At 44.6% G+C, this 21,671-nt stretch overlaps 1 protein-coding gene across 1 annotated transcript; it reads right to left on the reverse strand.

The window, feature by feature from the left end:
* Nucleotides 1-9,002: 9,002 nt before the first annotated feature.
* On the reverse strand, nt 9,003-9,785 carry LOC124670195 (ethylene-responsive transcription factor LEP-like). Its single transcript, XM_047206707.1, has one exon. It carries the CDS (start codon nt 9,783-9,785, stop codon nt 9,003-9,005), a length of 783 nt encoding a protein of 260 aa, XP_047062663.1.
* Nucleotides 9,786-21,671: the final 11,886 nt, after the last annotated feature.

Below are 21,671 nucleotides of genomic sequence, written 5' to 3' on the forward strand. Positions count from 1 at the left end.
ATGGCACCAGTGTTAGCTGAAGCACTCATTGTTAGGCGTGCATTGACCATTGGTTAAGAGAAGGTTTTGAAAAAATCATCTTGGCGTTCGATTGTCTCTGTGTGGTTCAACGTGTCATGTCTCATCCTATCCAAAATAACTTTTGGCCTAGACCTAGATCCATACTATTTTATGATTATTGTCTGGGCTAGAAGTTAGTTTGGATACCCTTCTAAAAGGATTGTAACTTAACTACTATCTCTGTCTATAAATAAACATCTAAGATTTGTCTGTATGTAGACATTATTTAGTTTCTAGATGCGTTTAGATTTAGACAAACCTTAGAAAGAGGGAGTATTATATCTTAACACAATCTCCTTACCCCTCAAAAAAAGTGTCATGTCTCATGCTACGGAACGACCTGGCACACGTGATGTGTTTTAGAACATTATGGTGATCGCGGTGGGTTCTCATCTGTGCCATTCTGTCACGTCAATTGTATGCTTAATGATTCAACAAACATTTTTTGCTCTAGAGTGTACACTTTGTTTTACAATCTTGTCGTGATGGATTTTTGGAGTGTACCTGTAATGCTCTTTGTAATTATTGATTTGGATTCTCTAAGAAAAGTAATGCATTGTCGATTTGTAGATTATTCAAGTGTTAAATTCTCAACAAACATAGCTTCTTAGATAAAAAGGGATCACCCCGATTTCATTGACGAAATCATCATACTACATAATAGCAACCTCACATGTAACGATCCGACCAGATAATGGTTGAATCTATGTGCTTAAGGGCATCTCTAGCGGCGCGACGCATTTCAGACGCCCAAAAGTGGTCGCAAGCGTCCATTTGCGTCTCCCCGCGGACATATTTTATCCGCGCGTCCGTTTGCGTCTGGGTGTGCTCCCACCGGGGCGACCCATTTTTTGAATTGCAACATAGTTAAAAACTTTCAAAGTAGTACATAAAAATGCATAAAAACTATATAAAGTAGATCTATAGGCCTAGACTACTTGCTTCCTGACGGGCCAGCACCATCGTTGCGTCGCTCCGTCGCCTGCTTCTCCGCCGCCTCCCGCGCGGACGCTATGGCTCGGTGCGCCACCGCGTCCTGGCTTAGTGCCTGCTCCAGCCTCGCGTTGGTTGCGTCGTCCTTGAGCGTCTCTAAAGACTCGACGATGGCCCTCTGCTCCGCCGCCCTCTCCTCCGGCGTAGGCGCATCAGGGTCATCGGAGGACCAAGATATCTCCGAGTCGGAGTCCTCTGCTGCAGCGGCGGCCGCCAGCCTGCGCTGTTCCAGCTCGGCGTCCAACGCCGCATGGCCCGCCAGCTCCTCCTGTGCTTCCTTCTCCGCTTCAGCCAGGGCCGCGGCGTCCCTGACCGGGTGGAGGAGGTCGGTGCTGTCTTCGGAGTCGAACTCCTCGGAGGAGCTCGAGGCCGGAGAAGGTGGAGTGGGAGGTGAAGGTGGAGGTGGAGGCGCGGCAGCCTGGCCGCGTCCGGCGCTGCTCATGGTGGATCTCCTGGAAGCTGAGAGGAAGCGGCGCTACGGCAGCGGCGTCTAGGGTTTAGTCGGGAGGAGATGAGATGCTCGCGCCCCTGTATATATTGCCCCTATGTGTGGTTTTGGTAATTAATGACAACCGCTATGGACTAATGTTTTCATTGAGTTTATATGAAGGAATATTCCATAGGTACTACTTGTATTCCATGTGTTGGATTCAAGTATGGATGCCATGAAGATAAAGATATACCTTGTGTATTGGCATCAAGATCATCGATTTGAAGATATATCTGTGATATGATCAACAAGAAGAAATGAAGATAGAGTTCTTATGTGGAACTCAATATTAGCCATGCTCTAGCTTATGTGATAAGCAATGAATGATCAAGATCTTGAGAGCTTGATTCCAAGTGAAGAATTCAAGTTATGGCTCTAAGTCGGTGTCATGATAGTCTCATAAGTTGAGCTATGGTTTACTAAGATTTAGAGCATGCAAACAAATGAAGAATTCTTTATACACCTCAAGATAGTATGATAGAGCATGAGAAGATACAAGGTTGACCAATACAAAGAGTGAAGAATAGATTCAAGTTTGGTCAACACATGAAGCATGAAGAATGTGCCACGTGAAGTCACGTGGTATGGTTAGCCTTGTCATTTATGCTTTATGAACTAACCCATCATATATGTGCCCTTGTGTTGTCTATGTGGGTTAGGTATCTTTCCATGGGCATGCATCAAAAGTGAGGTCTCATATAGCCCATGAGAGGATGACGTCAAGTGGTGATCGTCATCAAGGTTGAGTTGGGAAAGTTCAAGTTGAGCATCTCAAGAGGATCATATGCTTGAAGCTTGCCGTCCATTTGGTGATAATGGACATGTGAAGATGTGCATCAATGGAGCTTTCCCATCATGGTGTATGGGGGAGCATTTGTCAGTCTTCACGAAGCAACAATGATTAAGTGAGGCATTCCGGCTTGAGTGGAGCTTGAAGAGTTATCATCAAGATCAAGCGGGATGCGCAAGGCAAAGGTATGGCCTTGATAGGTTTTCCTTTTACCAGTCTCAAGGTGGTTGATGGGAGACCGGATTATAGGATAGATAGCCACACTATCATGAGGGGCTATCGGTTGGGTAACTTGATCACATCGTCTTAGGGAGCTCAATTCTTTGCATACTTTACATATGCCTATTGCTTCTTGGTGTTTCTCTGTGAGAGGTTCTTGAGCTTGTTGCTAGCTTTACAACAAGCTCAAGTTCATCGAAAACGGAATCCGCATGCATCTTCTATTGCGTTTTCGAGTTTGGACATCTTCACCGTTTCTTGATGGTGGGAGACTCCCTCTCTAAAAAAATCTAAAAATATCCTGTGAGGAGTCTCCATATTTCCAACATAATTGGTTTCATGTCAATCGGGGTCCGGACACAAAAGTTATCACAGTTTTTGTATAACATGTTTTTCATGCTGGCCCGGTTTCTCGCCCGGCGTGATCGGCCGTCCCACCGGATGGCCCGGTTCAAACCGGCCTGTGGACTGGTGCCAACCGGGGCCATGTACTGTAAGACACAGAAGTGTCCCGGTCATGGCCTGGTCATAGGCCCGGTTTGGACCGGCCGGGTCCGGCCTGTGGCCCGGTCTGACCGGCACCTGGACCGGACGGCCCGGCCCCAGGCCCGGTTGACCAGCCTCCTCGAGTGTGCTGAGCTGAAACTCACCCAACGGTTATTTTTCTCGCTAGACTATAAATAGGCCTTCTTCCACCTTAGGCTGGATAAGTTCTTATACCCTCCCTCCTCCATTGTTTTCTTTGAAGAACTTTCCCTATCTCTTGATTCCCCCATGATTCTTGCTCATTCTTGAGGGATCTAAGAGAGGAGATCTAGATCTACAATCCCCACCAATCCATCTCTCCTCTAAGTGAGGGGAACTCTTTAGATCTAGATCTTGGAGTCATTTATTGATTTCCTCTTTGTTCTTCCTCTCTAATCTCATCCTAGCATTTGTTGCTCAGGTGGAATTTGAGTGTGAAGGACTAGAACACCTCTAGTGTTCTTGCTTTGCATCATTGCATAGTGTTGAGCTCTCCACCACGATTAGTTCGAGTGAGAGACCGTGAGCTTGATACTCTTGGAGGGAGACCTCCTAGTTGGCTTGGCGGTTGGTGCTCCGGTGATCTCTTCAAGGAAGATTGTGAAGAGGCCCGGGCTTCTCCTTCGTGGAGCTTGTGAAGTGGTCTTGGAGCTTGCCATCTCCAAAGTGGAGGAAAAGCTAACCATAAGAAAAGGTCCATTATCCTTCGTGGATTTGGCTCGGAGAATAGGGTGAGCCTTCGTGGAGTTGAGGAATCCTTCGTGGGACCTCCATCCCTCCAAACGTGACGTACCTTCTTGCAAAGGAAGGGAACACGGGAATACATCCTCGTCTCTGCGTGCCTCGGTTATTTCTATACCTGATCTTACTTTCCTTGTGATAGCCATCGTGCTTGAAGTATCTATTATATCTTGCTATCACTTGTTGTTCATATATATTGTGCCTATCTTGGTTAGCTCTAGTTGTTGTTGTTGCACTTTGTTGAGCCTAGCTTATTTAGGATTTGTGCTTGTGAAATAAACGCTAGTTTAATTTCGCATTCTTACAAGCCAAATCCGTAAGAGTTTTTAAACGCCTATTCACCCCCCTCTAGGCGACATCTCGTCCTTTCACATTCAAACAACAAAAATCAAGCAAGGCAATAATTTAGAAAGATTTGTTATTTATTTTATTTTAGTTTTCATTAAATTGATGGTTAATTGTGAAATTGAAGGTGTGGCAGAGGTATGGCTTGCAAGATATGAATTTGAGATATTGAATGGATGGGTCAAATACTTGGAAAGAAAGTGGTTGTCTAAGTCAAGTGCTCAGAAGAAAATGATTGATAAGAACCTATGGTCCATGGTTGTTTGCTACTCAAGGATGGATAATTATAATGATGATTGTGTTTTAGAAAATCTCACAAGCATCGCAAGTGCAATTCAAAAAGCAACTTGACCTAGTGTGAAAACACTTATCAAAGTAGCACAAATTCACACATAGACTTGGGTATGAACTAATGGTATATTTAATTACTCAAATGACTTATTTGTAATTTGAATAGCCCAAGCTTAATAAATATGATCGAATGGCCTGAGATTGGATAGACATGAATGATAATTCAAGATGTGGATTAAAGATTATAAAAGATGTTAAGGTTTCAACACATGTGTAGAGTGTCTCCACAACATTTGCACAGAGAAAATTTATAAACAGGATTTGTCACAATTTACTCAAATAACTCATGTGTAGTTTGAATATTGTGAACTAGGCAAATATAATTAGGATAGATATGATCTTGGACATGATGAAAATATCTAAATAATTTTGGTAGATGGGTATGATCATATGATTCACTTTGGCAAAATGGAATTACGAGTTTAAGCTTTAACCTCAATGTTTACAAAAATTAATTATGATAATGGTTTCGATGGATATTGATAAGTAACACATATTCAAAAGAAAAGATATGATCAAGTAGGGTTTATGGATTATGTCGTATGCATGTGAAGTGAATATGATCAACTAAAATAAACAGGTGTCCTACTGGATGGAGAGTTCCAATGTGATTCAATTGCAAAAGGAATCATCTTAAAAAGATTTATAGAATTTAAGCTATGCCAAAATTACTCAAATCCTCATGTTTGAATTTTCAAAATTTCAAAAAGGGTTGTACTAGCTTGGGAATTGGTGTTACTGGTTTGCTAAACTTATTTTTAACCAATGGCAACAGAATCATTTCAAAAATGATTCAAACATTTTATTTCATGTCGCAAATACTCAAATTCTTAGCTTTAAATGAATATTTGCAAATGGTTTCAAATATTTTTGGCATTAATATTATTGGATGAGGACATTGATATGATCCATTTGCAAAAAGAATCATTTTATTTATATTGCTAGAACTTGGATTAGGTTAAAAATACTCAAATTCACATCTTTAAAATTTGAATATTTTCAACTTGTCCAAAAGCCAATTTTTATTTCATCATTGGGTTCTACTCATTTTTCTGAATTCAGGGGTATATTGTTTGCTATATTTGGTCATGTGTACATTTATCTATAATGTTTACAAGATTAAACACGTAGGGGTTAAATTTTGATGTTGTACGAAAAATTGTCCGGAAAATTTTATCGGGATGGAAAATCTCTCTACACGAAAGTCGTAAGTATTTTAATTGTAAACTCAACGCAAGAAGAATCGTTGAGAACCGATCTCTAAATTGAGAGATATGAAATATTCAAATTTTCTTATGTGGATAAGTTAGCACAAAACGCACCGATTCATCAATCGGAAACGTGTAAGTTGGCTGCATCCTGATTAGCTGATACTTTGATCTATTTTTAGCTGTTGGATCACAATCTGACCGTAAAGAGTGGAAGATAGCAGCAGCTCACCGTGGGGAGTAGTCCCAGTCTCGCAGGAAAAACACGGCGCGCGGCGGTCTCGGTCGAGGGTGTCGGCGACGCTGCGGGTGATCCAGCGGCCAGTAGAAGTAGGGAACGGCATGCAGAACGTCACGGCAAGGTCGTCTGCGTAGTTGTAGTGTCCTGTCACGGTCTCCTGCGGCGGCGAAAGGCGAACGGAGGCGCTCCCGATAGCGGCGAACTTGAAATCAACCGAGTCATCGATTTGTTGCGCGATAAAACAAACCAGGAGGTTCAGATGATGTGCAAGTTCAGAATAAGAAGGTTGGATCAAATATTGGTCGGCGGGGCTTACGAATTTTCGTCGGAATCGACGGAATACTGCAGCGGTAGGCGGGGCTCCGGTGGCGAAATTGGACGGCCTGGCAGCACCAAAATTAGGGTTTCGGAGGGGCACAAACAGAGATGATATGTGGGTATTTATAGGGATTTTATGCGTGGAAAAGGGGCACGAATTCGTTGCGATTTTCGTGGATTTTGGTTCACTATCGTTTCCGTATGCGAGATGGAATCCGGATGTTGAAGATGCTTGGTGGGTCCCACTGTCAGCAGAAAAAAAGAAAGAAGGAGATTTTTTTTTTTTGAGAAAAAAAGAAAGAAGGAGATAAGGAGTGGAGCTGCCGCTCGGCTTTGCGCGTACGCGCGTGCGCGGTTCCGGCTTGGCCGGCCCAGCCGGTCGTTCTGTTTTCATTTTTCCTTCTTAATTCTTCTTTCCTTTTTCATGTTTTAATTTTCTTTGTAGAATTAGTTGCAGAGCTCGAGTTCCGACTAAAATAGTTTCTGGGAGTTTGTAAAATTTAGAGTGACATTTTAAGATATTATGGAAGTTAATTTACTGTCCCACAAAAATATAAAATACATTTATATGCACTCGACATAATAGACCATTAGCAAAACTAGAAATAGAATTTGGGTCTTATGCAAGAAAATAATTAAAATATTTTCGAAACCAAAACATTCAGGTTATTTTGTATTGCAGGGCTATTTGGAGAACTTTTAAACACCTTTAGGTTTAAGGAGCAAGCCAAAATCAATTATTTCAAAAACTATGACTTTTGAATATTTTGGAAATTAGTTTGTTGGTTAGGGGAAATCGAAATCAAATATTTTGAACACCATTTCACAAGGTTAAGAAACGATTATAAAACTTTTAGTTTTCTTTCTGATATTCAATAAGGTCTTGAAAAGATTTTTTTTCTTTTCCCCTTTAAAAAAGTCCTTAAAAGTTTTATTTTCATTCATAATTTTTAGCAAAGTCAAGAAATTCAATCAACTTAAATCATTAATTTAAAAATCCAAAATCTAGAATATTTTGGGATGTTACATCACACCTTACAACGCAATAGCAAACAAGCAAACTAAACATGTTTTTGAGCATTTACCGATCAGACTACCAACAGGGTTTTTGATCATTTACAGCAAACAAGCAAACAAACATAGCTAACCATGAATAACCACCGAGGCATTTTTTTCCATCGAGGCCTCTACCTGTGTATGGTACTATGGTGGTGCTACGTCACCAACAGCTCACGAAACATAAACACCAGGGCCTGATCAGCATTGGGCCACAAGCGCTTGCCAGTTTCACTTTGTTGGGCGCTGGTATAAGACGCTATAGGGCGCGAGCAAGCCTTGTAACTTGGTGACCCGAAAATCGGTGGCCCATGTGGTCGCTTAGACTGCATTACGGCATGCCCTCGTTGATGGGCCTAACATTGAGGTGAACGAGCCGACTAATGTGTTAGTGTCAACCAAGCTTCATCTTAGACTTTTCTGTTTTTTTTTTGTATTACAGAGTTGTTTTGTACACTCATGTTACCAATGCCATGCATGAGCATTATGCATCATGCTATTTTATCTTGCATATGCTAATATGTCTAAGGAGCTTTTCTGAAACTGAAACTTAGAGCGACCCTTTTTTTCTAGATGACTTCGAGCAACCCCACGGTCATAGTCCGTAGTTTTTTTTCAACAGCTGTAGTTGCGACCGTAGTGCGTAGACTATAATCTATAAGTGAGTTCACATTTTTGTTGGGAAAGACGTCAGAATTTGTGATTTACTTCCTCTGTTTCAAAATAAGTATCACAATTTTTTTCAGATACAGATGTATCTAAACTCATTTTAATGTGTAAATACATTCGTATCTTGAAAAAGTTGGGAAACTTATTTTAGAATAGAGGAAATATATCAGAAGTTGTGTTCGTGGGTACAAGCAGCAAGGCCCAGCCCGTCGCATGAAGATTATGCACGGCCCATTCTTGCAGGGTACAATGTTTTTTCTAACCTTCCATTCCATGGTCACACATATAGTAGTAGCATCAGCTAGGAGCTGTTTTCATCTAAAAAAAAAGGTAGGAGCTGTTCCCAAATAAGAAGTAGCATCACAATTGATACTAGTTTTTCTCACGCGGTCAGAATTTAATTGAGGAAAAAGAAACAGATCATGAGTGTCATTATGTAGAAGAATGCATTCCTGGGACGAAATCGGAAACTTGCTGACAGAGTGGCATTTGATTTCTCATGTTTAGTGTATTATACGATGTACGATCAAAAATGGTGCGGGACTTTCCCGCAACGTTTTAAAGTCCCGCAAAGTTTTCAGTCGTATATCGTAATACACTAAACATGAGAAATCAAATACCAGAAAATAACGAGACAAATAGTAAAGTAGGTTGATAAATATGAATGTGTAAATCATAAGACAGGGATAATATTACACTGAAGCGCCAGCAACACACAGGTGTATGCCGACTGATCATATTTGTACATACAGAGGAAGCCCAAAAAAGCAAAACGTAGTACAGCCCAATACAAACGGCTCATGGATCTCCAGAAGGGAAGATTCAGGCCCATAATGTAAAAAAAAAGGAGATAGTAAGCGCATTATTACCACGACACGTATCAAAGTAAGTAAATTAACTGCTAAGCACACCCAGCAACTCACCACACCGCAGCACAAACGGCGGGCGCGGAGGCGGTCGACATGGCACCGACGCGCACGTGATCGAGATGCATCATCAGTAGTAGTAGGAAGACGACGAGCCGCCGAGCTGGAACCCGTCGGCGCCGGCGTCGTCGACGGCCGGCATCGGCGAGAAGAGCGGGCTGTGCACGTAGCCTTCCTCGAAGTACACCCCGTGGCCGCCGCCCGGCGCGGAGGAGTACGCTCCGAGCTCGGACGCGTCGCACCACCCTCCGCCGCCACCGGCATTGGCGCCGTTGCTGCTGGTGTCGTACATGGAGTAGTCCATGTCGCCGCCGCCGTCGATCATGGGCAGGTCATCGGGCATGGCGATGTCGTCCATCAGCGACGACATGTCAGCGGCACCTCCATACATGTACTCGCTCCCGACATGGTGGGCGCCACCTCCAGCCGCTTGCTGATGCGTCGGCAGGGGCGTCGGGTCGGCGTAGAATGGCTGGAGGAGCTGCACGTTGTTGTCGCCAGAGGTGAGGTCCGGGGAGAGGTAGGGGGTGATGGAGGAACCCGGGGGAAGGTCGGGGTATGCGAAGTTGGTGCGGGCGCGGACGCCGCGGAGGGAGCGCGCGGCGCGGTCGTAGGCGACGGCGGCCTCCTCCGCGGTGTCGAAGGTCCCGAGCCAGTGACGGTCCTTGGTCGCTGGGTCACGGATCTCCGCCGCGTACCGGCCCCACGGCCGCCGCCGTACCCCGAGGTAGCGCGTCGGGTTGGAGTCCGGCTGCTGCGCCGCCTGCTGCCGGCGCTTGGAGGACGACGACTTCTTGTCCGATGACGAGGAGGATGAGGAGGACGAGGAGAAGAAGTAGGACGAGATATTCATCTTGCCTGCGATCGAACGAACCAGAGCTAGAGCTAGCGAAACAGAGAGTGTGTGTGAAAGATGGTTGACAAGTGGAGAGGAGAGAGATCGGAGGTCAGAGGTGGTTGAAATGGTGGTTGGATGGATGCTGCATGGGACGGTGTTGCATGGTAGTATATATAAGCGCGGGAAAGTGGAAAAAAGTTCGTTAAGTGGGGTGGAGGTTGGCCATGACAAGCTAACGAGACTAATCAAGGTGTGATCCGTCCTTATATGATACTCCGCTAGCTCCTTTTGCTAATCAATCGATCTTAGGAAATAATTAGTTGGAATATATAAACTAATCTTGGGTACGCATATCATATCATGCATGTATATGGGGGCGGCGAGCTAGGTGAGCTCGCCATAGTGAGAGGCATGCAGGGCAAAGGTCACTTTGGGTTTGATTCTTTGTGGGGACGACCAAAGGTGGTCAACCCAATGATTTGAACTGGTGGGTGCAAGTTGGGCACATGATTGTATATTGGAGTAACGACATCATCAATTATAGATCGATGTAGCAACTTAAATCTGATGGGGAACTATATTAATTCTCCGGTAACATGCGCTTCCATCTTGTTATTGAATATTGAATCTTACCCCCGGGAGAGGTGTTTTTCATTTCATTCTTCATTGTCAGTCAATCTAGTTGCGCACTAGATCTAGATTTGACTAATACTACACTTGCAGAATATGAAATGATTGTTTTCAAACCATACCGCAAGAATGAAATATGTGTAGGAACCAAATGGAACTATGAACAAATTTGGGCAAAATGGAGACTTAATTCCACCTTGTGCCTCCAACAGTTGCATTTGTCACAATAAGTTCCTTTCTGAGAAAATTATCAACAATAATAGTTCATTTAGGAATAGTAACACAGAGTAGCTTTTTTTTACTAATTACATTGAATCTGATGGGAAGGACCCTTTGTAAGGTTAATGTATACATATATCTTTTCATATGTATTTATTTAGCTAACAAAATAAGTTCACCAAAATGTATTGGTTACACGCAGTTAAGTTTGGATTCCAACTTTGATTCATCTCTATGTGACAATGCCGTGAACAAGCCATTGGTCATGGCACCACTCCATGCCCCAACAGAGGAATCATGGGGTGGGTAAGGTAAGTCCTAGGAGGGGAGGCAGTTAGTGTTGTGCAAGGCGGTGGCAGGCCCATCGACTTTTGGTTCGGCAGGCTCCATAGCTTTCGGCATCCCCTGGGTAGCGTGTAGGATGGAGGGCCAGTGATTAGCCATTCCAACCTAGCCCTAGGAGCCCGTGGTGTGGGTATGAGCCTGCACCTTACATTCATACATAATTCATTGCTTCATCAATGGCTGCATTGACCGACCGAGCTAGCAAGATGCGTCCTTGGTTTGGCTGACGAATTGGAGCTAAGTTAGTTAGAATGTTCCATTTTCCTGCTAGAATTCGCAAGCCACGAATGTGCATAAAAATGTGGAATGCCTCGTTAGCCCAACGGATGGTCCATTCTTATCGGTTTGGGAGAAATTAGTTAAAAGGAGTACACCTTTGTCAATAAGTTTGCAAGTGGGTACATTGTGTCAACAAGTTGGCAAATATGGAACTTACTTTCACTAACTTTGACTATGGCAGGCACAAAGTGGAATCTACTCAAGGAAATATGCTTATTACCAATAAATATTTCACTATTTCCGAGATGACCGGAAACTATAACTTCTTATAAGTCGAGGTTTAGGACTGTGCAATACTGCAATGTAATATTGATAACTCCACAAGTATTTCTGAAGTCGAGGATTAAGAAATAACTATTTCTAACTCGACCGATGAACGGTAACACCTCTCACGGAAACATAGCCTCGCTTAATCTGTCCATTTGTAAAAATGCAATTCTGAATTCAACGAAAAGAATGTACACATGAAAATAGCAAGGAAAGTAAAAGTCACGTTCTCTCGTAGCATCATGGTAATTTGAGCAGAATATGGTGGTCAAAGACGAGAGAGCGCAAGTTGCCAATATATGGCATTGGGTACCTCCTAGCTAGGTAGCTGACTACTGTATTGACATTTTTGATGGAGCACTACCGGCCGTACCCGTGCGTGATGTGATGGTCGGTCGTCCAAATATGGATGCATAGCGTCCGTCGTGCATGTGGCCCAGCCGTAGGCTGCATCTAGCCCACGACGTTCGTCCCCAGGGCGAGACGCGCTACACCGACCAGACACCCCGCGCATGCACCATGCACCGCTTTTCCGGAGTCTCAGCTCAAGTGTGATTGTGTGAACGCGTGCATGGCCGGCCACCAGCAGTACGTGCTTCGTCGCCGGCCGGCCGGCCACCAGCAGTACGTGCTTCGTCGCCGGCCGGCCGCCCGATGATCTCCGCGGGTCCATCGGACCATCGCGCTCGTCTCCCTGCCCAACCGTACGTCAACCAAAGATCCCCCACAAAGATCTGTGTTCTGCGGTACACCATTGTCGAAGCGACCAACGCACCCAGGACCCAGCACAAGCCTTTCTTAACTTTGACCGGATGCAATGCACACGACACCGATCCAAGCACAAATATTTGTGCCAAGCATCGGATGCCCGGCGTCTGACTGGCCGGTCGGCCGTACGTGCGGTGTTTCACCTTGTCATCTATTTACGCATGAATTCTCGCTGCAAGAATCACGCATCGTGCAAATCTAACGGTCCTAGAGTCAACCTGAGAGCATCTCTAGTAGATAGTGCAAAACTCGTACTGTAAAACTCGTATGCGGTTAACTAAGTGGCATCCGCCTAAACAGAACGGGGAATTCTTGTGTGAGCCCTACCTTTTTCTTCCCCCCTCCAATCCGTTGTTTTCTTTTATTTTTAATAAGAAGCATATAATAATACAGCGAAGATATCAATTACACACGATCTCTGCAATCCATTGTTTTCTTGGTTTTCTTTTCCATTTGGGAAGCCCTAGACCACTGTTGTTGCTGATCCCGGCGCCACCATCTGTTCCAGGACCACGCCGCTCCTGCTCAAGCATGGCCTGCTCGAGTATCTTGCCCTTCAATCTGCTGTTATTTTGCGGCTTCGGAGCTTTTATTACAGTATTTGCTAGGGATGCTCTAAAACTAACTTAATTCTAGATCGACCTACAACTATAGTAGTACATAAAGGGAGTATAAAATTTCGTACGTCGGTACCTCTAATGGAGAACCGCCAAATGCCTGGGGCCAGGACAGATCTGGGACCTGCTTTCTTTAGTTGGGGTCCAGCAAGTGCATATGCAACCGCCACAATCAATTCTCGTTACATGGTGCTTGTATTTCTGTTGGGAATCAACACCGTAGGATCAGGGATATCGTTTTTCGGTACTACTAGCTACTACATGGAGGAGCCTTAAATTTCTGGTTGCATCTGCCGGCAGGGTGCATGATCAACGGCCCTGCATGCCGGCCAGGGCCAGTGGCTCATCGGCATCCATGGATGGACCTAGCTTGTGTTTGTGCCCCGCCTGTGGGCGCCAATCTGCATGTATATTGTACGCAACGCCATGTTGCCTTGTCAGTTGTCCCGCTATGTTTCTCGGATCGATCTCGATTTTCATTTCTATTTTGCTCTCGTACGTACGTTCATCTGACATGTGCAACTGCCATAACTGTTCTCAGATCTTCCTGTCGTCGAGAAACGTCGGTCCTTATCAGGCATAAATAATGTATGCCTGTTGCCTGATAATGTATACTCCGATGCTTGCTAGATAGCTACTCCGATGCTGCTACAACGTCGAAATATCAAGATCAAAAGAGATTTTGTTCCTTGTTAAATTATTATTATGCCTACAAAATGTATTTAATCGAATCACTTCTTTAAAAAACAGATAGAGTTCCACTTCTTAAGCTGCTTTGACTGCTTAAACAAGTTAAGCAGCTACTACTCTTCCCTCTGGGACATATTTATTTTGTGCTCCGCCCACCCAGGGGCACCATAACGTGGGACGTCGTACGCGCAACGAGCCCTGGACCGACCATGCCCGTGGTCCTCCCATGCATATGCCCATCGATACTCATCTCAACCAATTGCCACTTGATGCTCTCTCGGTCAAGGTCAAATGGCAGTTCTGCTGCTGCTGCTTCTTACACTGTCGCTGCTGCTTCACATGCCATCTTAATTGCAACCACTTTTAGATCAGTGATCCATGTATAATTAACAAGTCCTAGTGGTGCATTTGGGGGGGCCATATGGATCTCTTCTAGTAGGACATGCTGATATTGTTGACCACGATGTATCGGGATCATGAATTCTACTTTCTTCTATTATAATTAGTGGTGTACGAAAACTAATAATGGTATTATATTCTTAATTACTTTGTAGTTTTTTTTGAAATGGGGGAAATATCACCCCAGCTTCTGCATCCAAAGGATGCACACAGTTTTTTTTTATTAGATTATTCACAGAACCTTACAAAAACAATACAAAAGATCAACCTCGAAGCCACCTCACTAAACCTACAGTGGGATAAAGAGGGTGACAATACACCTACTCACATCATCCAAAAAACCAAATGTCTTTCCAAACCGCCCAATAGCAGGTGAGAAGCACATCCAGTCAAGCAAACTCTCAGCGCACGCCAATGCATACGCCACAGAAGTTACTACCGCCGTCTTCCTCGACTCCATCTTCAAGAGAGATTATCGTATTAACCTTGCAAGACCTACCGTCGATGCCACCATGACGGCAGACGGCTCCACCATCCTACACGCATACATCATCCCGCATCTGTCATCGATACCCTGTAGCACCATGCCACCGAGACTCAGCGCCAACAATGTGGTAGATGAATACCACTCCACCAACATCCGCCAACATCCAGCAGCTGCTCCAAAAATGATGCCCCAAGAGGTAGAACGACGCAAGTAGTGTCGCCATCGTCTGATCTGAGAGACTAAGATTTAGAGTTTCCCCCGGAGCAGCACGAGTGAGTAGATGCAGGTTGCGACGGTGATGCCTTCAAGAAGGTAACGATGCGTAACGTTGCCATCGCCCGCCATGACCAGGGTCAGAGCACGATTTTCACCGGCAGCCACACATCTCCAACTCGCCGAGTGGAGTGACGAGACAAGCAAAGAAGATGCCTTCGAAAAGGTAACAACGCCAAAGGACACCGCCATCATCCACCAAGCCCGAGAGCGAAGCACGGTTTTCACCAGCTGTCCCGTCACCCTAAACTCCTCGTCGACTGGATCTTCACCGCCGGAGATCTGTGTGGGATCCCAAGATCCCCCACCCCAAATCCCAACGAGCCCGTCCACCTCCGGGGAGGAGGTCGCCGCCGCCATGCCCGGGGCCGTCGCCCCGGCTCCCATGTGATGCGGACAGAGCATCCCATCACGCAGAGGAGAAGGCGCAGCAGCCGGTCGCCTCCAGGCCCCAAGGGCCAAGATCCGGCCACACCACCACCGCCGCCGCCTCGCCTTCCGACCGCCGACGCCGTGCACCACCACCACCAGAGGAGATCATGGGCACCGCCCCCACCCCCCCATGATCGCGGCCATCTGAAGTCCCCGCCACCGCCATGTCGCGCGGGCTTTGCCCGGCGACACCTCCGGGGGCGGCCGCGAGGGGAGGGAGGGGCAGGAGGGGGCCGGAGGCCGGTGAGGAGGGCTCCCCGGAGTGGCGCGGAGCCGCCACCCGGGGGAGGGTTAGGTCGGGGGAGTGAGGGTTAGGCCTCTCCTTCATGTCTGATGTACCATTGCTTTTCCTGTCTATAGTTACTTAGCGTTATAGAATTAGTCAAAGTTAAACTTTGTAAACCTTGACCAAATATTTACGAAAAATATCAATATTGAGTGTGCTTATCGCTCAATCTCCGCAGTTTATCTATTATGTCTCCCCTCCCTGGAATAGTTGTGTCCAATGATAGTATTCATCCGGCTGATTCCGATAGAGAACATTTACAATAGAAACCTAAATACTTATCAAATCCAACCCTTATTCCGTCTCGAGGATGTTTCATTCAATGTTTCACGATACATTCTGGTGTCTTTTGTTAGGGCAATATGCTTGTTGTATTACCAGGGGGCCAAAGGCCACAATATATAGTACATGTACAGGTGCAAATATGCAGGAAGCCTCCTAACATATGGGGAAACTACAATATACATGAAACTGATCGTGAAGATGAGCCTTAACAAAGGCAATATACTCAGGATTATCACCAGTAATGATCATATCATCAACATAGAGAAGAAGAAGAGTACGTTCACGAGGAGAAGTGTGAACGAAAAGTGCTGGATCATGAAGACTAGGAGAGAAACCAACAGCAGTCACCACAGAGGCGAAGCGCTCAAACCAGGCACGAGGGGCCTGTTTGAGACCATAGAGAGAACGTCGAAGACGACAAACCATCCCATCGGGAACAGAATACCCTGGAGGAGGCTGCATGTAAACCTCCTCACTCAACTCGCCATTAAGAAAAGCATTCTGAACATCAAGCCGGGAGACGGACCGGCGGCGAACGTAAGCAACGAGCAAGAAGGATACGCACGGTAGTCATATGAGCCACAAGGGCAAAAGTCTCATCATAGTCACGGCCGTGCTCCCGCTGAAAGCCACGAGCCACAAGACGCGCTTTATAGCGCTCAAGAGATCCATCAGAGCGAGTCTTAATTTTATAGACCCACTTACACGTGATAGGACGAACACCAGAAGGGGGAGAAACAAGATCCCAAGTGCCAGTGCGCTCAAGCGCAACGATCTCCTCAGCCATGGCAAGCTGCCATTCAGGATGACGCTCGGCGTCCCGATAAGAAGTCGGCTCGGAAACAACAGAGAGACCATACTGACTAGGAGAGTAACGAACTGGAGCACGACGCTGACAAACAGGCCGTGAAGGAGGAAGCTCATCGGCAGAAGACAACTCATCAGAAGAAGAGGAAGAAGGGACAACATCGGAAGGATCCGAAGCCGGAGAACGAGGAGTACTAGGTGGACTAGACGAACGCGAGGATGGCGCCAAAGGGGGCGCATCAGAAGTAGGAGGGAGAGGAGGAGAGGAAGCCAGGGAGAAGGTGCGGCGGCCGGAGCAGCGGCCGGAACAAGCCAAAGAGGCCGTACGGACTAGAAGAAAAAGAGGACCAATTTTTGCTCTGATACCATGTTAGGGTAATATGCTTGGTGTATTACCAGGGGGCCAAAGGCCACAATATATAGTACATGTACAGGTGCAAATATGCAGGAAACCCCCTAACATATGGGGAAACTACAATATACAGATATATACATCTAACATCTTTCACTTTTCAGTCAATCCCTTGTGGATAAAAAACTAAAAAATGTCACGGAAATCCAATGAACAATATGTTTCACTTTAACTTACCGTTTTTCTACATCGACTCTAAAACATGTGTAAACCTCAATGAAACATTTTATAAGGATCTATGTGTAAATATTTCATAGCCAACAGATCGGCTATTCAGGGCATCAAAAGAAGGGCACGCGGCAACGGTAATTTTGGTGTTGTTAGCTTGGCTCAACTAGTAGATGGTGCATCAAAGCCCAATGGGCATGGATGACAACTGTAGTGCATAACCATGGTAATGGAGGACGGTCGTAGATGCATAGGAAGTTAGGGAGTTTGCAGCTGAGTATGAGAGAGGGAGAGGATGGGTTGTGTGGTTGGTGGGTTTAAGGTACACTGAGGTACATGGTGATGGCTGCAACACTAAAATTTGAGCATCTATCATTCTAGAAACAAATATGGTAGATGTGATTCGGTAGCATATGATCGTGCGGAAATTTATAACTGTGGTACTAGAGGGGGTAAATGAGATTTTTTTAGCTTCAACCCAAACTAGCTAACTTTGTAATGGTGCAAATCATTGCTTTACATTGGTTAAAACATCAGACTCAAGGAAATCTGCCGTGCAAAAAAAAAAAGAACTCAGTGAGATCTCAAACATATTCTAACCACAAAAATTATAAGCATCATCGGCGCTCACAACAGAGGCAGTTAATTGATTAAATAATCAATGGCTTTACGTCAAAATATTGCCACAAAATCTAAGCTTGTGCTCTTCGATCGATTCTTCGGAGTGCATGCGCCATGCTCGTCTAAAGGCCAGATTAGTGGATGCATCATGCATGCAAAATCACTTTAGGTCCTCTTATGATTGCTCTCTGATGCGAACGAGAACTTTCTAATCATGAGATGAAGAGATGTAGTTGGAAGAGATGAGAGAAAAAAGTAACATAATTTTTTTCATCTCAATAGAAAAAACATATTTTCATGCATGGGACCAAAGGAACAAGTGAACTCACATGATTAGTTGGGCTCCGATAAATGATTAGCATGTGCCATTGCCTTTCTCTTAGATGCCCTTTCTACTCTTTATTTAAGGCCTCAAAATAATTTCATCACAAAAGGTTTCTTTTGATTCATTGTACCTCTCTAAAGGCTTCTGTTAAAATTAGATACTACTCGTATTTCAGTACGTACAGCCCTTTTTCTTGAGGCGCACTGGTTCTCTAATTGACAACGATAGCTTTGCATATATGGAAGCATCTTCCTTAAAAGGACGTTGACAGTAGTATGTTAGGGCATTTGGTACTATGGCTTTTGCAGCATTTGGTATCAGGCACCGTCTCTCTGCATGACATTTGGAAAAGCAGACACTTAGCCCATGTTACTTCTGAACTAAAACTATGACCAGCTCAATTAATTCTGATCCAAACTTGATTTGTTTTTCTTTGAGTCGCCCCTCAAGGGTCCAGTCAAGGGGGCAACAGAAGACCAAAGTCTTAGATGAATGAAGTGAAATTCCCAGGCCTGGTCATGTCTCCAATTACGTACTACCAGCTGATGTACCGAACGGTGGCTATATATATGGCTGTTGGTTTGAATATATTCAGCAGATCAGATCGGTCAGACAGAATCTCTGATTTATCAGTACTGAATACCATGTGACGAAAACCGACACAAGACGCCCAAGTAGACTACCTGAAATAAGAAATGGGCAATAATTAAGCTGTAATAGCGCTAGTGGATTTCCAAGAAGAATTGGAAAACAGACGGGTACATCAAGATGAGTATTGAAGAACTGCTACAACGCAGCAAACTAACGTAACGCCAGCGGCTACAAGACCAGAAGGGAAAAGGACAAAGTAGTAAAAAATAAGCCAAGGTGATCTGGATATACATATAACTATCTCTTTGGTCTCAATCGATCATTAGAGCCATAATATCAAAAAGAGGCGACTCCTTATATAATATTGTGCATCACAAGAATGTAACGGTAGCCCATGTGTTAGCCCAAACACCTCTAAATATCAGTTTTAGAAGGTTGTTGGTGGGAAACAAATGGACTTTATGGTTACAGTTATGCCGAAAGCTTATGATGATTACTTTATCTGATGCGAATGATAAATTTGTGTGGAATTTGACAACAAACGGTCTATTTGCAGTGAAATCTATGTATGAGGATCTTATGAATGACCATACACCTTATTTGAGAATATACCTATGGAAAGTTAAAAGCCCCCTTAAGATAAAAAAATTTATGTGGTTCTTGAGTAATAAGGTGCTGCTTACTAAGGATAATTTAGCTAAAAGACGTTGGAACGGGTGTACAAAATGTGTTTTTTGTGGAGAGCAGGAAACTATTGAACACTTGTTTCTCACTTGCCATTTAGCTAAAATACTATGGCATACGATTAATTTTACTTTTGATCTTCCTCCTCCAACCAATATTACGAATATGTTTGGTAATTGGTTAAATGGAGTAGATAGACTATCTAAGGCTTTTATTCGTATTGGGGTTTCTGCCTTATGCTGGTCTATATGGAGGGCGAGGAATGATATTATTTTTAACAAAAAACCTTCTTTTTATTTCTTGCAGGTTATCCATATGGTGTCACATTGGGTCCAGTTGTGGGCTCTTCTGTCACCAGAGGAACAACGGGATGCTATGGATACTGGATGCACACGACTCCAGATGGTCGCTCAGGATATCTTGTGCCAGCCTGGCTGGCGTCACAATAGACGGATACAATGAGGCATAGTCTGTTCTTATTTGTTTTCTTTCGCTGGTTGATTTTTGTATCAACGCTTGGCGATGCCTGAGATGTATTAAACTTTGTACTCACAGATTTTGTTTAATAAAAGGCCGTGTGCATCATCATGATGCAGAAGCCGGGGTTTCACTCCCCATTTCGAAAAAAAATGCATGCATGACAATTTGAACAATGATGCAAATGAGTAACCTCAGCTTGCAGGTAGAGTGTTGTATCACTTTCGGTTTTGTTTTTTAACTTTTCTGGGAGCGTCAGTTTTGCGGACCATGACACCAAAAAAATTGAGAATATAATTCTGATCCCACATTTCACCTCACTTTATAAGGCAGTAAGAATAATAATCAAAGCATCCCAACAAGATCGAATTTTTTCTGTACCTTGCTCTAATGAACTCCCAAGTACATGCACAAATATAATTAAAAGTTGAAGTTCCACCCCAAAATAATATTTACCTATAGTATCCACGGACGGGGTCATGTACTAGACTAGAATTGCCAGACGGTGCCTTTTTGGATAATAAAAATATATTAATATCAAGAAAATATTAGCTACACCTGTCCTCTGCATCAACGTGGTGTGGTGTCAAGAACTAGTCGAGACATCAAGTATACATATAGCTCAAATAAAAAAAGAAATAAAGGAAAAAAGGCCCGACAAAGTGATCAAAGAGTCGTAATAGCATCAACTGATCACCCCTAATGACAACACCCGGACTGCCAGCACAATGCCTTCACGAAGAGAACAATGCACCAACTCTATCGTCGTCCGGTCCAACCATAGTCATACCATGGGTTTTCACCCTAGAGAAAGAATGATGTCTCAAACAGTGCCTTCAACAAGGTAACGATCGCCATTGCCAGGGACAACTAATGTGAGTTAGACCTAGGGTTTTCACCCTGAAACTTGAGCCTAGGTACATCGCATCACCAAAACCGAAGTTTCCTTGTGATGTCGCCCCCACATTTCAAGAACACTATTGCATTTGCGATCACCAGGCCCACAATCACCAAAAGAATGGTTCGACGTGGCCAGGCAACCAATTTTTTGCATTGTGAAGCATCATCTTCACCAGATCCAACTTAACAGCTCCGCCATCACTTGGTAATCTCGAGGTCAACATGAGCCATTGAGATCATCTAGACACCATCTTGATATCCCCACCACTATCAGCAACATGATAAATGTGGCTAGTGATGTGGTGGGATGTGCCCGATGGTGTCGACAAAACTGAGTCTTCATGATGGGCCGCCTCTAAGCCGCAGAGGCAAAAAGTATCATTCCTTTTGTCGGAGAGATGCACGCCTTAGCCCGATGTTCTCATGCTTTAGAGCACGCGCCGCCGACTATCCAAAGTGACCGTTTGCGGCCGCACATCTCCAGCATGGGGTGCGATGCTGCAGCTTGTGTTGTTCTGTTTCAGACTCATACGATAGTAGTCAAGCATGGTTAGAACAACATCTTGCAACACGGAAGGTTGGCGATCACCTAGAACCACCTGAAAAAACATATCAATCCAGTGGTCTTTGATGCGGGCCAGATCAAAGCCGCGATCCGGAGAGACCACCCGACAAAATTTTAAATCCAGGGATCTCCCACGCGACAAGATCGATCCGACACCTACATAAGCCAACTAGAAAGATGGAAGAATAAAATACAGAGTGTTGCGCGAGTGGAGATGGAAGTATACCGCTCAGGTAGAAGGAATAGAACTGGCGAAACGTCCGCCAGCGGCGGCGGAGTGAAGTGAGCAACGGGGGGAGGGACATTTTGAGGCGGCGGAGACAATGCCTCCATACTTGCTCGAGAGCGACCCGGGAGGTAGGGTTTGAGTTTTT

This window comes from Lolium rigidum, chromosome 7 (assembly GCF_022539505.1).
Source record: "Lolium rigidum isolate FL_2022 chromosome 7, APGP_CSIRO_Lrig_0.1, whole genome shotgun sequence".
Lineage (NCBI taxonomy): Eukaryota > Viridiplantae > Streptophyta > Magnoliopsida > Poales > Poaceae > Lolium > Lolium rigidum.